This window comes from Coregonus clupeaformis, chromosome 23, assembly GCF_020615455.1.
Source record: "Coregonus clupeaformis isolate EN_2021a chromosome 23, ASM2061545v1, whole genome shotgun sequence".
NCBI classification, from domain to species: Eukaryota; Metazoa; Chordata; class Actinopteri; order Salmoniformes; family Salmonidae; genus Coregonus; species Coregonus clupeaformis.
The window spans coordinates 43,738,142-43,753,997 of NC_059214.1; the positions used below are offsets into that span (position 1 = coordinate 43,738,142).

General features: G+C 46.5%; 1 protein-coding gene across 1 annotated transcript in view; it reads left to right on the forward strand.

Moving 5' to 3' along the window:
• Positions 1-15,856, forward strand: part of LOC121536518 (discoidin, CUB and LCCL domain-containing protein 2-like) — a 49,173-nt gene that overhangs the window by 19,591 nt on the left and 13,726 nt on the right. The window contains 2 exon segments of the mRNA XM_045206713.1: positions 15,541-15,674; positions 15,773-15,813. Of these exon segments, the coding sequence (XP_045062648.1) occupies positions 15,541-15,674; positions 15,773-15,813 (175 nt within the window).

The following is a 15,856-nucleotide window of genomic DNA, read 5'->3' on the forward strand; positions in this document are numbered from 1 at the left end:
TGTACCTTTTGTATAAATTCACAAATCTGTTCTTTGTCACGAGGACTCAAAGACTATAAAGAGTTGTAGCCTAACCCTGCTTATTTGGGCCTTAACTCTACACCATTGGGTGACCATTAACGCTCCATTATTGGAGTAATTATTAATAAAGTTGGATGGTTTTGAAGAAATCTAAAAGTCTCTCCTTTGATTAGAATAATTACCACGATACGCTACAAGCTTGGCACACCTGTATTTGGGGAGTTTCTCCCATTCTTCTCTGCAGATCCTCTCAAGCTCTGTCAGTTTGGATGAGGAGTGTCACTGCACAGCTATTTTCAGGTCTCTCCAGAGATGTTCGATCGGGTTCAAGTCTGGGCTCTGGCTGGGTCACTCAAGGACATTCAGAGACATGTCCCGAAGCCACCTGTACCCTGTAACATGTACCCTTCCGCAGATCTGTGCCTCGACACAATCCTGTCTCGGAGCTCTACGGACAATTACTTCGACCTTATGGCTTGGTTTTTGCTCTGACATGAACTGTCAACTGTGGGACCTTATACAGTGGGGAGAACAAGTATTTGATACACTGCCGATTTTGCAGGTTTTCCTACTTACAAAGCATGTAGAGGTCTGTAACTTTTATCATAGGTACACTTCAACTGTGAGAGATGGAATCTAAAACAAAAATCCAGAAAATCACATTGTATGATTTTTAAGTAATTAAGTATTTGATCACCTACCAACCAGTAAGAATTCCGGCTCTCACAGACCTGTTAGTTTTTCTTTAAGAAGCCCTCCTGTTCTCCACTCATTACCTGTATTAACTGCACCTGTTTGAACTCGTTACCTGTATAAAAGACACCTGTCCACACACTCAATCAAACAGACTCCAACCTCTCCACAATGGCCAAGACCAAAGAGCTGTGTAAGGACATCAGGGATAAAATTGTAGACCTGCACAAGGCTGGGATGGGCTACAGGACAATAGGCAAGCAGCTTGGTGAGAAGGCAACAACTGTTGCCGCAATTATTAGAAAATGGAAGAAGTTCAAGATGACGGTCAATCACCCTCGGTCTGGGGCTCCATGCAAGATCTCACCACGTGGGGCATCAATGATCATGAGGAAGGTCAGGGATCAGCCCAGAACTACACGGCAGGACCTGGTCAATAACCTGAAGAGAGCTGGGACCACAGTCTCAAAGTAACACACTATGCTGTCATGGATTAAAATCCTGCAGCGCACGCAAGGTCCCCCTGCTCAAGCCAGCGCATGTCCAGGCCCGTCTGAAGTTTACCAATGACCATCTGGGTGATCCAGAGGAGGAATGGGAGAAGGTAATGTGGTCTGATGAGACAAAAATAGAGCTTTTTGGTCTAAACTCCACTCGCCGTGTTTGGAGGAAGAAGAAGGATGAGTACAACCCCAAGAACACCATCCTAACAGTGAAGCATGGAGGTGGAAACATAATTCTTTGGGGATGCTTTTCTGCAAAGGGGACAGGACAACTGCACCGTATTGAGGGGAGGATGGATGGGGCCATGTATCGCGAGATCTTGGCCAACAACCTCCTTCCCTCAGTAAGAGCATTGAAGATGGGTCGTGGCTGGGTCTTCCAGCATGACAACGACCCGAAACACACAGCCAGGGCAATTAAGGAGTGGCTCCGTAAGAAGCATCTCAAAGTCCTGGAGTGGCCTAGCAAGTCTCCAGACCTGAACCCAATAGAACATCTTTGGAGGGAGCTGAAAGTCCGTATTGCCCAGCGACAGCCCCGAAACCTGAAGGATCTAGAGAAGGTCTGTATGGAGGAGTGGGCCAAAATCCCTGCTGCAGTGTGTGCAAACCTGGTCAAGACCTACAGGAAACGTATGATCTCTGTAATTGCAAACAAAGGTTTCTGTACCAAATTTTAAGTTCTGCTTTTCTGATGTATCAAATACTTATGTCATGCAATAAAATGCAAATTAATTACTTAAAAATCATACAATGTGATTTTCTGGATTTTTGTTTTAGATTCTGTATTTCACAGTTGAAGTGTACCTATGATAAAAATTACAGACCTCTACATGCTTTGTAAGTAGGAAAACCTGCAAAATCGGCAGTGTATCAAATACTTGTTCTCCCCACTGTATAGACAGGTGTGTGCCTTTCCAAATCATGTCCAATCAATTGAATTTACCACTGGTGGACTCCAATCAAGTTGTAGAAACATCTCAAGGATGATCAATGAAAACAGGATGCACCTGAGCTCAATTTCGAGTCTCAAAGCAAAGGGCCTGAAAATCTTATCTAATTTGGCTAACTTTCTATTCAAATGTATTGTAGTGAGATCATTTCCTTCTTTCGGGATATAAATGCTGAGTATGTACACTTTTTGTTGGTAATTTTAGTGGTAAACTACACAATAATGTAAAAGTTGTGTTTTTGAGAGATCCAATACGTAATATGGTGCACTTATCATAATTAGGTTTTAATCCAGGGAGGTTAGTCAAATTATCTAGATCTTCTATGAGGCTGTGCAGGGATCCAAATTGCGTATTTAAAAGAAACATGAATTGTCAGCGTACAATGACACCTTTGTTTTTGAGGCGTGGATTTCTAGCCCCTTGATATTATTGTTGGATCTGATTTTAATACAGTATTTGATTATTGTCACGGTTTCGGCCGAGGCTGCTCCTCCTCCTGGTTCGGGCAGGCTTCGGCGGTCGTCGTCCCCGGAGTACTAGCTGCCACCGATCTATGTTTCATGTTCATTTGGTTTTGTCTTGATGTTGTACACCTGTGTCTTGTGGTCCTCTGTAGCTCAGCTGGTAGAGCACGGCGCTTGTAACGCCAAGGTAGTGGGTTCGATCCCCGGGACCACACATACACGAAAATGTATGCACGCATGACTGTAAGTCGCTTTGGATAAAAGCGTCTGCTAAATGGCATATTATTATTATTATTATTGTTAGTCCTCGTTAGTGTCCTATTTAGTTCTCGTTGTGTGTGTTTGTCTTTGTGTGTGATTGCTCTTCTGTTTCGTGTTGGAGCTACGTACTTCCCTCCAGTGTTTTGGAGAGGTTTTTCGCACATGTTAGTGCGCCGTTTGTTTGACGCCTGTGTGCGCCGTTATTTCGCCTTCGGGCTCATTGTGCTTATTTTCTACGTGAACATTGCACTTCTGCGTCCTGCGCTTGATTCATGCACCACACCCACCTTCAGCACCCCTTGACAGAATCACACACCATAATGGAATCAGCAGGATCTGCAGTTACGCCTGAGTCGCTCGAGGAGCATGTTCGCGGCCAAGATGACCAGATACGACAACTGGGGACCGCTCTACAGGACGTCATCAACACCCTGCACCGATGGGAGGCCAGCGGGGTACCCACACCTCCACCTACCCTGCCAACCCCATCGGCCGGTCCTCCAGTCCCAGGTCTGGAACCCAGGGGGATTCGGCTCTCGCTCCCGAGGGCGTATGACGGAACAGCTGCCGGGTGTCAGGGGTTCCTCCTGCAGGTGGAGCTCTACCTGGCCACTGTACACCCGGTGCCCTCGGGACACGAGCGTTTCCGCCCTCATCTCCTGTCTCACGGGCAAGGCGTTGGAGTGGGCTAACGCCGAGTGGAGGAAGATGGACGCCAACACCATCTCCTACGCCGAGTTCTCCCGCCGCTTCAAGGCCGTGTTCGACCATCCACCTGAGGGCAAAGCGGCGGGGGAGCGTCTAGTCCACCTGAGACAGGGGAGGAGGAGCGCACATGCGTTTGCTCTAGAGTTCCGGACTCTAGCGGCGGACGCAGGGTGGAGTGAACGGGCCCTCATCGACCATTTTCGATGTAGCCTACGGGAGGACGTTCAACGTGAGTTGGCCTGCAGGGATACCCATCTCACCTTCGACCAGTTGGTCGATATGTCCATCCGTCTGGACACCCTGCTGGCCACCCGTGAACGTCCCGAGGGGGTCCGTCCATTCCGCCCTCCGGCACCTCCGAGCCGAGCCCTATGGAGCTCGGGGGTGCCGGCGCTAGAGAAAGGAGGAGGAGGAGCCCGAGGGGGCCTGTCTCCTGCACCAAGTGCGGTCGTGGAGGGCACACTGCGGCCAGGTGCTGGGGAGGGTTCTCCGGGGAGAAGACAACAGGCCACGCACTGGGGGCCTCCCAGGTGAGTAGACGTCCCACTTACCCAGAGCTTTCTGTTGCACACTTTTGTATACCTGTGTGTTTTCCACAGGTTGCACCTCATTCCCAGCATAAGGCGCTAGTAGATTCAGGCGCAGCTGGGAATTTTGTTGATCGGAAGTTTTGTTTAGATTTAGGGATCCCTCTCCTACCTGTTGACAAACCTTTTCCCGTTCATGCCTTAGATAGCCGCCCGTTGGGGTCGGGGGTTGATTAGGGGAGATCACAGCACCACTTAGGATGTGTGTGCGCAGGGGGGTCATGAAGAGACTATACAGCTGTATCTGATCGACTCTCCTGCGTACCCAGTGGTGCTGGGAATTCCCTGGTTAAGCACCCATAACCCTGCTATTTCGTGGCAACAGAGGGCTCTCGATGGGTGGTCTGCTCAGTGCGAGGGGCGATGTCTGGGTGTTTCCGTCGGGGCGACTTCGGTGGAAAGTCCAAACCAAGTGCCCGCACTGCACATTCCGCCTGAATATGGGGATTTAGTTTAGTAAAACTAGGGCGACGCAGTTGCCTCCTCATAGACAGGGGGATTGTGCGATTGATCTCCAGGCAGGAGCAGCGCTCCCACGGAGCCATGTGTATCCTTTGTCTCAAGAGGAGAGAAAAGCTATGGAGACTTACATAGCCGAATCTTTGAGACAGGGATACATTCGGCCCTACACTTCTCCCGCCTCCTCGAGTTTCTTTTTTGTGAAGAAGAAAGATGGAGGGTTGCGCCCGTGCATTGATTACCGTGGTCTCAATCAGATTACTGTGAAATACAGTTATCCACTCCCTCTGATTGCGACCATGACATTGCGACCATGTCATTGCATGGAGCGCGGTTTTTCACAAAATTGGATCTCAGGAGCGCGTATAACTTGGTGCGCATTAGGGAGGGCGACGAATGGAAGACAGCGTTTAGTACCACGTCAGGTCATTTCGAATATCTCGTCATGCCATATGGGTTGATGAATGCTCCATCAGTCTTCCAATCCTTCGTAGATGACATTTTCCGGGATATGCAGGGACAAGGGGTGGTCGTGTACATTGATGACATTCTGGTGTACTCGTCTACCCGAGCCGAGCATATAACCCTGGTGCGTCGTGTATTGAGGAGGCTGTTGGAGCACGACCTATATGTCAAGGCAAAAAATATCTGTTTTTCCAGGAGTCGGTCTCCTTTTTGGGTTATCGGTTGTCCGCGTCAGGGGTGAGAATGGAGGTGGATCGTGTGTCCGCTGTGCGTAATTGGCAAACTCCAACCACTGTAAAAGAGGTGCAGCAGTTCTTGGGCTTTGCGAATTACTACCGGAGGTTTATCCGGGGTTTTGGATAGGTGGCAGCTCCCATCACGTCCCTTCTGAAAGGGGGTCCGGTGCGCCTGCAGTGGTCAGCTGATGCGGACAGGGCCTTTAGGAGACTGAAGGACCTGTTTACGTCGGCTCCGGTGCTGGCGCATCCGGATTCCGCATTACCCTTTCAGGTTGAGGTAGATGCGTCTGAGGCTGGTATAGGGGCCGTTCTCTCTCAACGGTCCGGCACGCCACCTAAAGCGTAACTATGACGTTGGGGACAGGGAGCTGTTAGCTGTAGTTCAAGCCCTTAAGGTGTGGAGGCATTGGCTTGAGGGGGCTCAACACCCTTTCCTCATTTTGACTGACCATCGGAACCTGGAGTACATCCGGGCAGCGAGGAGACTGAACCCTCGCCAGGCTCGATGGAGTATGTTTCTCACCAGGTTCGTATTTAAAATCACGTACATCCCTGGGTCCCAGAATGGTAAGGCAGATGCGCTGTCCCGGCGGTATGACACGGAGGAGAGGTCCGTTGAGCCCACTCCCATACTACCGGAGTCTTGCCTTGTGGCACCGGTGGTGTGGGAGGTCGATGCCGAAATCGAGCGAGCGTTGCGTACCGACCCCAGCCCTCCACAGTGTCCTGAGGGTCGGAAGTACGTTCCGCTCGAGATTCGGGATCGACTCATTTACTGGGCTCACACGTCACCCTCCTCTGGACATCCGGGTATTGGCCGGACAGTGCATTGCCTTAGCACTAAATACTGGTGGCCCACTTTGGCTAGGGATGTGAGGGTTTATGTCTCCTCCTGCTCGGTGTACGCCCAGTGTAAGGCACCCCGACATCTGCCCAGGGGTAAGTTACAACCCCTGCCCGTTCCACAACGACCATGGTCCCACCTCTCGGTGGATTTTGTGACAGACCTTCCCCTCTCTCAGGGGAATACCACCATCCTGGTCGTTGTGGACCGGTTCTCTAAGGCCTGTCGTCTTCTCCCTATGTCGGGTCTGCCTACTGCCCTACAGACCGCTGAGGCCCTATTTACCCACGTCTTCCGGCATTACGGGGTACCCGAGGATATAGTGTCTGATCGAGGCCCCCAGTTTATCTCCCGTGTTTGGAGAGCGTTCATGGAGCGTTTGGGGGTCTCGGTTAGCCTTACCTCAGGGTACCACCCGGAGAGTAACGGGCAGGTAGAACGTGTCAACCAGGATGTGGGTAGGTTTCTGAGGTCGTATTGCCAGGACCGGCCGGAGGAGTGGGCACGGTACATTCCCTGGGCCGAGATGGCCCAGAACTCTCTCCGCCACTCCTCTACCAACCTAACCCCCTTCCAATGTGTGTTAGGTTACCAGCCGGTTCTGGCACCTTGGCAGCAGAGCCAGATCGAGGCCCCTGCGGTGGATGATTGGATGAGGCGCTCGGAAGAGACGTGGAACGCTGCCCACGTCCACCTGCAGCGGGCCGTCCTTCGTCACAAGGCGAGCGCCGATCTCCACCGCAGTGAGGGGCCGGTGTACGCACCCGGAGATCGAGTCTGGCTCTCTACCAGAAACCTACCCCTCCGCCTGCCCTGCCGGAAGCTGGGTCGGCGGTTTGTGGGGCCCTTTAAAGTCCTGAGAAGATTGAACGAGGTGTGTTATAGGTTACATCTACCTGTTGAGTACATCTATCGGCCGAGGCTGCTCCTCCTCCTGGTTCGGGCAGGCTTCGGCGGTCGTCGTCCCCGGAGTACTAGCTGCCACCGATCTATGTTTCATGTTCATTTGGTTTTGTCTTGATGTTGTACACCTGTGTCTTGTTAGTCCTCGTTAGTGTCCTATTTAGTTCTCGTTGTGTGTGTTTGTCTTTGTGTGTGATTGCTCTTCTGTTTCGTGTTGGAGCTACGTACTTCCCTCCAGTGTTTTGGAGAGGTTTTTCGCACATGTTAGTGCGCCGTTTGTTTGACGCCTGTGTGCGCCGTTATTTCGCCTTCGGGCTCATTGTGCTTATTTTCTACGTGAACATTGCACTAAAGTCTTTTGGACTGACCTTCTGCGTCCTGCGCTTGATTCATGCACCACACCCACCTTCAGCACCCCTTGACAATTATAAAAGTATTTGATCCCCTGCTGATTTTGTACGCTTGCCCACTGACAAAGAAATGATCAGTCTATAATTTTAATGGTAGGTTTATTTGAACAGTGAGAGACAGAATAACAAAAAAATCCAGAAAAACGCATGTCAAAAATGTTATAAATTGATTTGCAATTTAATGAGGGAAATAAGTATTTGACCCCTCTGCAAACATGACTTAGTACTTGGTGGCAAAACCCTTGTTGGCAATCACAGAGGTCAGATGTTTCTTGTAGTTGGCCACCAGGTTTGCACACATCTCAGGAAGGATTTTGTCCCACTCCTCTTTGCTGGAATACCCATCCACAAACAATTTTCAATGCCCTGGCTGAGGGAAGGAGGTTCTCACCCAAGATTTGACGGTACATGGCCCCGTTCATCGTCCCTTTGATGCGGTGAAGTTGTCCTGTCCCCTTAGCAGAAACCCCCCCCCCCAAAGCATAATGTTTCCACCTCCATGTTTGACGGCGGGGATGGTGTTCTTGGGTCATAGGCAGAATTCCTCCTCCTCCAAACACGGCGAGTTGAGTTGATGCCAAAGAGCTCCATTTTGGTCTCATCTGACCACAACACTTTCACCCAGTTCTCCTCTGAATCATTCAGATGTTCATTGGCAAACTTCAGACGGGCCTGTATATGTGCTTTCTTGAGCAGGGGGACCTTGCGGGCGCTGCAGGATTTCAGTCCTTCACGGCGTAGTGTGTTACCAATTGTTTTCTTGGTGACTATGGTCCCAGCTGCCTTGAGATAATTGAAAAGATCCTCCCGTGTAGTTCTGGGCTGATTCCTCACAGTTCTCATGATCATGATCAATCATTGCAACTCCACGAGGTGAAATCTTGCATGGAGCCCCAGGCTGAGGGAGATTGACAGTTCTTTTGTGTTTCTTCCATTTGCGAATAATTGCACCAACTGTTGTCACCTTCTCACCAAGCTGGTTGGCGATGGTCTTGTAGCCCATTCCAGCCTTTTGTAGGTCTACAATCTTGTCCCTGACATCCTTGGAGAGCTCTTTGGTCTTGGCCATTGTGGAGAGTTTGGAATCTGATTGATTGATTGCTTCTGTGGACAGGTGTCTTTTTTACAGGTATCAAGCTGAGATTAGGAGCTCCCTTTAAGAGTGTGCTCCTAATCTCAACTCGTTACCTGTATAAAATACACATGGGAGCCAGAAATCTTTCTGATTGAGAGCGGGTCAAATATTTATTTCCCTCATTAAAATGCAAATCAATTTATAACATTTTTGACATTCGTCAAAATCAGCAGGGGATCAAATACTTTTTTCCCTCACTGTAGCTAACATTTCGATGGCCGTAATAAATAAATATGCCAATAGTGGACAACCTTGTTTTACTCCTCTTGACAATTTAATACTTTCTGAGAAGAAGCCATTATTTACTATTTTACACCTGGTATTACTATAAATAACTTAAACCATTGTATAAGAGATTCTCCAAAATGTAAATATTCCAGGCATTTATATATAAATTCCAGTCGTACTTTATCAAAGGCCTTTTCAAAGTCAGCTATGAATACCAGGCCTGATTTCCCAGATTTTTCATAGTGTCTGATTAGGATGAATAATATCCGACAATACCTTTTTGATTCTATGCACTATGCATTTTGCTAGGATTTTGGCATCACAACACTGAAGTGTAAGGGGTCTCCAGTTATTTAGGTGGACTGGATCTTTATATTTACCACCTGGGTCCTGATTCAGTAAAAGTGAAATCCGACCTTCTTGCTGAGTATCTGATAGTCTACCATTTTTATAATAGTGGTTAAATCATGTTAATAATGGACCTTTGAGTACATCGAAAAAGCTTTGATATACCTCAACTGGTATGCCATCCAGCCCTGGAGTTTTCCCGGACTTGAAGGCTTTAATTGCATCTAGAAGTTCCTCCTCTGTAATTACGCCCTCACATGAGTCTGTCTGTATAGCTGTTAATTTTACACTATTAATAGAAAAAAAATCCTTACAATTAACTTCAGATAGTGGAGATAGAGGAGAATGAAATGAAAACATATGCTTAAAGTACTTTGCTTCCTCTTTCAAAATATAATTAGGTGAATCATGGATGACTCTGTCATTTGTAACAAGTTTCTGTAAATTATTCTTGGTAGCATTTCTATGTTAAACCTTAAAAACATTTTTTGTGCATTTTTCCCCATATTCCATCCAGTTCGCTATGTTTGTATAATATATTACACTTCATCTTTCTGGCTCAGTGGCGCAGTGGTCACTACAGACCCCCTGGTTCGATTCCAGGCTGTATCACAACCGGCCGTGATTGGGAGTCCCATAGGGCGGCGCACAATTGGCCCAGCATCATCCGGGTTTGGCCGGTGTAGGCCGTCATTGTAAATAAGAATTTGTTCATAACTGACTTGCCTAGTTAAATAAAGGTAAAATAAAAAATTCTGTGCCTCTATGTTACAGTTTTATTTCTGTCTGTACTGTTAGTTCCTCTATTACTTTTTGTAAGATGAACTCTTTTGACCTAAATTGTTTTTGTTTTAAAGATGAGTATTGAATTGCATGGCCTATAAAGGCACATTTAAAAGTGTGCCATACAATAAGGGGATCTGCTGTACCTATGTTATGTAGGAAAAAGTATGTTATAAATTCTTCTGTCTTGGTTAAAAACAAGTTGTCATCCAGTAGGCTTTGATTACATTTCCAATATCCTCGCCCTCACAGAAATTCTGTATTAGTAATGTATATACCAATTATTTGATGGTCCAACCGCATTCTGTCCCCTATCAACACGCTTTTAACTTTTGGTGCCAGCGAAAATTACATAAGATAGTAGTCAAGACGACTAGCTTGATTGAGCCTCCGCCATGTTTATCTCACTAGGTCAGGATATTTAAGCCTCCATATATCTACTAGTTCCAATATATCCATAATATTTGTAATTTCCTTAAGAGCATGAGGGTGATTGTTTGTAGTGTGATTTCCTTTATGGTCCATTGAGGCAATCACCTTTGTTGGTAATACAGTGGGGGAAAAAGTATTTAGTCAGCCACCAATTGTGCAAGTTCTCCCACTTAAAAAGATGAGAGAGGCCTGTAATTTTCATCATAGGTACACGTCAACTATGACAGACAAAATGAGGAGAAAAAAATCCAGAAAATCACATTGTAGGATTTTTAATGAATTTATTTGCAAATTATGGTGGAAAATAAGTATTTGGTTAATAACAAAAGTTTCTCAATACTTTGTTATATACCCTTTGTTGGCAATGACACAGGTCAAACGTTTTCTGTAAGTCTTCACAAGGTTTTCACACACTGTTGCTGGTATTTTGGCCCATTCCTCCATGCAGATCTCCTCTAGAGCAGTGATGTTTTGGGGCTGTCGCTGGGCAACACGGACTTTCAACTCCCTCCAAAGATTTTCTATGGGGTTGAGATCTGGAGACTGGCTAGGCCACTCCAGGACCTTGAAATGCTTCTTACGAAGCCACTCCTTCGTTGCCCGGGCGGTGTGTTTGGGATCATTGTCATGCTGAAAGACCCAGCCACGTTTCATCTTCAATGCCCTTGCTGATGGAAGGAGGTTTTCACTCAAAATCTCACGATACATGGCCCCATTCATTCTTTCCTTTACACGGATCAGTCGTCCTGGTCCCTTTGCAGAAAAACAGCCCCAAAGCATGATGTTTCCACCCCCATGCTTCACAGTAGGTATGGTGTTCTTTGGATGCAACTCAGCATTCTTTGTCCTCCAAACACAACGAGTTGAGTTTTTACCAAAAAGTTTCAATTTTGGTTTTATCTGACCATATGACATTCTCCCAATCCTCTTCTGGATCATCCAAATGCACTCTAGCAAACTTCAGACGGGCCTGGACATGTACTGGCTTAAGCAGGGGGACACGTCTGGCACTGCAGGATTTGAGTCCCTGGCGGCGTAGTGTGTTACTGATGGTAGGCTTTGTTACTTTGGTCCCAGCTCTCTGCAGGTCATTCACTAGGTCCCCCCGTGTGGTTCTGGGATTTTTGCTCACCGTTCTTGTGATCATTTTGACCCCACGGGGTGAGATCTTGCGTGGAGCCCCAGATCGAGGGAGATTATCAGTGGTCTTGTATGTCTTCCATTTCCTAATAATTGCTCCCACAGTTGATTTCTTCAAACCAAGCTGCTTACCTATTGCAGATTCAGTCTTCCCAGCCTGGTGCAGGTCTACAATTTTGTTTCTGGTGTCCTTTGACAGCTCTTTGGTCTTGGCCATAGTGGAGTTTGGAGTGTGACTGTTTGAGGTTGTGGACAGGTGTCGTTTATACTGATAACAAGTTCAAACAGGTGCCATTAATACAGGTAACGAGTGGAGGACAGAGGAGCCTCTTAAAGAAGAAGTTACAGGTCTGTGAGAGACAGAAATCTTGCTTGTTTGTAGGTGACCAAATACTTATTTTCCACCATAATTTGCAAATAAATTCATTAAAAATCCTACAATGTGATTTTCTGGATTTTTTTCCCACAATTTGTCTGTCATAGTTGACGTGTACCTATGATGAAAATTACAGGCCTCTCTCATCTTTTTAAGTGGGAGAACTTGCACAATTGGTGGCTGACTAAATACTTTTTTTCCCCATTGTAGCTCCTAGCCTGTTTTAAAACCTTTTTTAAGATTTCATTCTGTTGAGCCATTTTCGTTGGCCAAATTAAGTTCCAGCTGTAATGTTGTTTGCCACAATATAATATAATTACCGATAGGCGTACTATGATACTCACACTCAAACCATTACATTTTTAAATGTTAGCCATTTATCAGACGCTCTTATCCAGAGCGACTTACAGTTAGTGCATTCATCTTAAGATAGCTAGGTGGGACAACCACATATCACAGGCATAGTAAGTACACTATGACTGTAAGTCGCTTTGGATAAAAGCGTCTGCTAAATGGCATATTATTATTATTATTACACTTTTCCTCAATAAAGTAGTTGGTTTAGGATTCACAAGTGGGGAGCCCAGCCAACAGCGAGTTGCAGTAGTCCAGATGGGAGATGACAAGCGCCTGGATTAAGACCTGCGCCGCATCCTGTAGGGGTCATACTCTACGGATGATGTAGAGCATGAACCTGCAGGAGCGAGTCAATGCTTTGATGTTTGTCGAGAACGACAGGGTGTTGTCCAGGATCACGCCAAGGTTCTTTGCACTCTGAGAGAGATAACCAGAGAGTTGGTCAGAGACCGCATGCTCAAGTGTTTTGGAATAAAAGAAAGAAGGGATACCGGTCTGTAGTGTTTGACATCAGAGGGGTCGGGTGTTGGTTTCTTGAGGAGGGGAGCGACTCGGGCCATTTTGAAGACGGGGACGCAGCCAGTGGTCAGGGATGAGTTGATGAGGGAAGTGAGGAATGGGAGACGGTCTGGAGAAGGGAGGAGGGGATGGGCTTGATCGGGCAGGTTGTAGGGCGGCTAGACCTCACTAGTCGCAGGATTTCATCTGGAGAGAGAGGGGAGGAAGAGGTCAAGGCGTAGGGTAGTTCTGTGTGAGTGGGACCAGTGGACTCAATAGGCTGAGTGAATGTCGTCAGAGGAGCGGATGTCGTCAACCTTCTTTTCAAAGTGACAAAGTCGTCTGTAGAGAGGGAGGGGGTGGAGGATTAAAGGCGTCCGCATGCTTCAGTTCGGCTGTGGCTAGGTGAACCGAATGAGTGTCCTCGCATACTCCCTTAAAATACCTTCCTTTGAAAAACAAGAAAAAATGCGGCAATAGGACTGTTTGTCCATTTTGAGACGCTGTAGTCAGTATACACTTCCTCCAAATATAATTAATCTAAGATAACTCAAGAAATCTGTCATTACTTTTGAAGTTTTTGCAGAGGAGATCTTAGTCGCTGTATTTTACATCTAACTAAGATGTTTTTTCTCAATGAAAAAAATTGCATGAAAACAAGTAATCTCTCATTGAATGACGACAAAGACTTTACTGACTCCGAGAGTTGAACTTGAGGTGAGGAAGAATGTTTTAGGCCTACCAGAGTTACTCCTTTAATCTAACAATATAATGCTTATCTTTATAAAATATATTCTGATCTAAAATTAACGAATTAGCCTTCTTCTGTACGCCTATATCTGTAGCAGTAGTAGCCTATCTGACAAGTTTAAAGAAATCCATGTCGATGTCGGGAACATGGCGTATCTCCATCTTTCTCTCGGTCTCTCTAGGCCTAAGCTTGTCTCCTTTAATATGTATTTTTTAAATATGAATATCACACAGTGGAAGCCTAGGTCTGTGCCTATATGCATGCAATGCCCTGATGCATTTAGCCCTCAAATCTCCGACAGCTGAACCGTGTTGTAGACAATTATTGTTTTAGGAAGGTAAAAACCAATAAAACAATAGACTATAAAGTGTTGAATATGCTACACATCGAAACACAACAAATCGTTTTTTTGTAATTTGTTATTGGCAGTTTTTAAGGACAAGTAACTGTGGATAATATCGCATGGCCAATATCGCATGTTTGTTGATGGCGCTGGCAGCACCCAGTTGGAGGTTTCTTTCTCTCGCTCTCTCTCTCTTTCTACACCCACGGATCTGAACGGGTCTCTTGGATCCGAACCAGCACGGGTCTGTTTGGGTCTGTTTTCCACGGTCCTTTTCGGAACGGGTCTGACTGTCCTCGGGTCCATTTGGAACGGGTCTCTGTTTTTTAGAAAATGTATTTATGCATATCGGGTCGGGTAGGAAAGCCACGGTTTCATTTCAGAACGAGTCCAACTTTTTGGACCCGTGAAGACCTCTAGACCACACCTTAAGTCACAGGGGGGTCAGTGCACCTCACCCATTCCCTCTATCAATGCTCTTCTCCTTTACTCTGTCACACTTTCTCAGTCTGTCAACTTTCTCAGTCTGAATTTGTCCCTCTCTAGTTCTACCTGTTCTACCATCCCTTTGGATTGGTGTGTGATGTGTTGTAATGAGAGAGAGAGTTTGTTGTGTGCATGCATTGTGTGTGTGTAAGTGGTCTGTGCTCCGAGTGGCTGGGTTTGGAGCAGTGCAGTGTGTTTGTGTTAGTGGTTTGGTGGGGTGCTGCTTCGGATGTGGTGTGTGTTACTGGGATGTTTTAGAGCTGAGAGGGCAAGTGTTCAGTACTTGTGGGTGCCTTGACTATGTGGTTAAAGTCTGTTTGTGTGTGTGTATGTCTTTATCGTGTGTGTGTGTGTGTGTGTGTGTGTGTGTGTGTGTGTGTGTGTGTGTGTAAAACCATCCGACTTCCCACTTCACTCAACCAGCTAGCTGCCACTGCTGGGAACTGGTCTCACTAAATGTGTGTTCACTGGTGTGTGTGTTTTGCTAATATATGCATGGATGGATCCATTTTATGATGTCAGTAAATTACTGAGTCAGTTACTGGAAAGCTAAGGGAATACTAAAGGGAAATAAGGAATGAGTGAGAAATGTTTCAACAATCCAAACTTTTAATTGACAGGAGGGAAGGAATTAAGGAAGGAAGTATAGATCGATATCTCTGGAAGGATGCATTTCTAAAGGCTTGAAACAGACCTTGGATCAGCGTTCTTTTCTTCATGCTACTCAGTGTTCCCCCTGCCAGGAAGTGACAACATCATCATGCTGACTTATTTCCTGTTATCTGTGGGGCTGAGAGCTGTCCTCTGTGATCTATCTCACTGTAAAATCTTATACAACCCATTACTGTCCCTCACTGGGCCTCTCAGCTGACACTGGAATAATCACAACCACCGACTCACTGCTCCCTTCCTCTATCTCTGCATCCTTCTCTCTCCTTTCTCTCTACCTCTGTCACTCTCTTATCTACCCCTCTCATCATCTCTCTCTTTCTATCTCTCTCTCGCTCTCTCTGTTCTAACCCCCTCTCTGCAACAGCAGGGATTCAATTGACATAGCAGTCATTTTATGAAGATGGCCATACATCTAAATGTACATTTTCTAAACAGTCATGAATGGATCATAATCAATATCTCATTCTCCTCGCTCCCTCAGTCGTCTCCAGTGTGTCTAGCAGCCATACATGCAGGTGTGGTGTCTAACTCTGTGGGCGGTCAGATCAGTGTGGTCAACAGTAAGGGCATCCCTCACTATGATGGCTCGCTGGCTAACAACGTCTCCTCCACTGTGTAAGTACACCTGTCTGTCTGGGAGAATACATCTGCTTTCTCTTCCCTTTCCATCTCTCTCCATCATTATGTCTATCTCTCTCTCCCGCTCTCTCCAGTGGTCCCTTGTCCAACAGCCTCTTCACTTTCAAGACCAGTGGTGAGTTCAATAAGCTACAATACAAAAACAGACCATGATACCA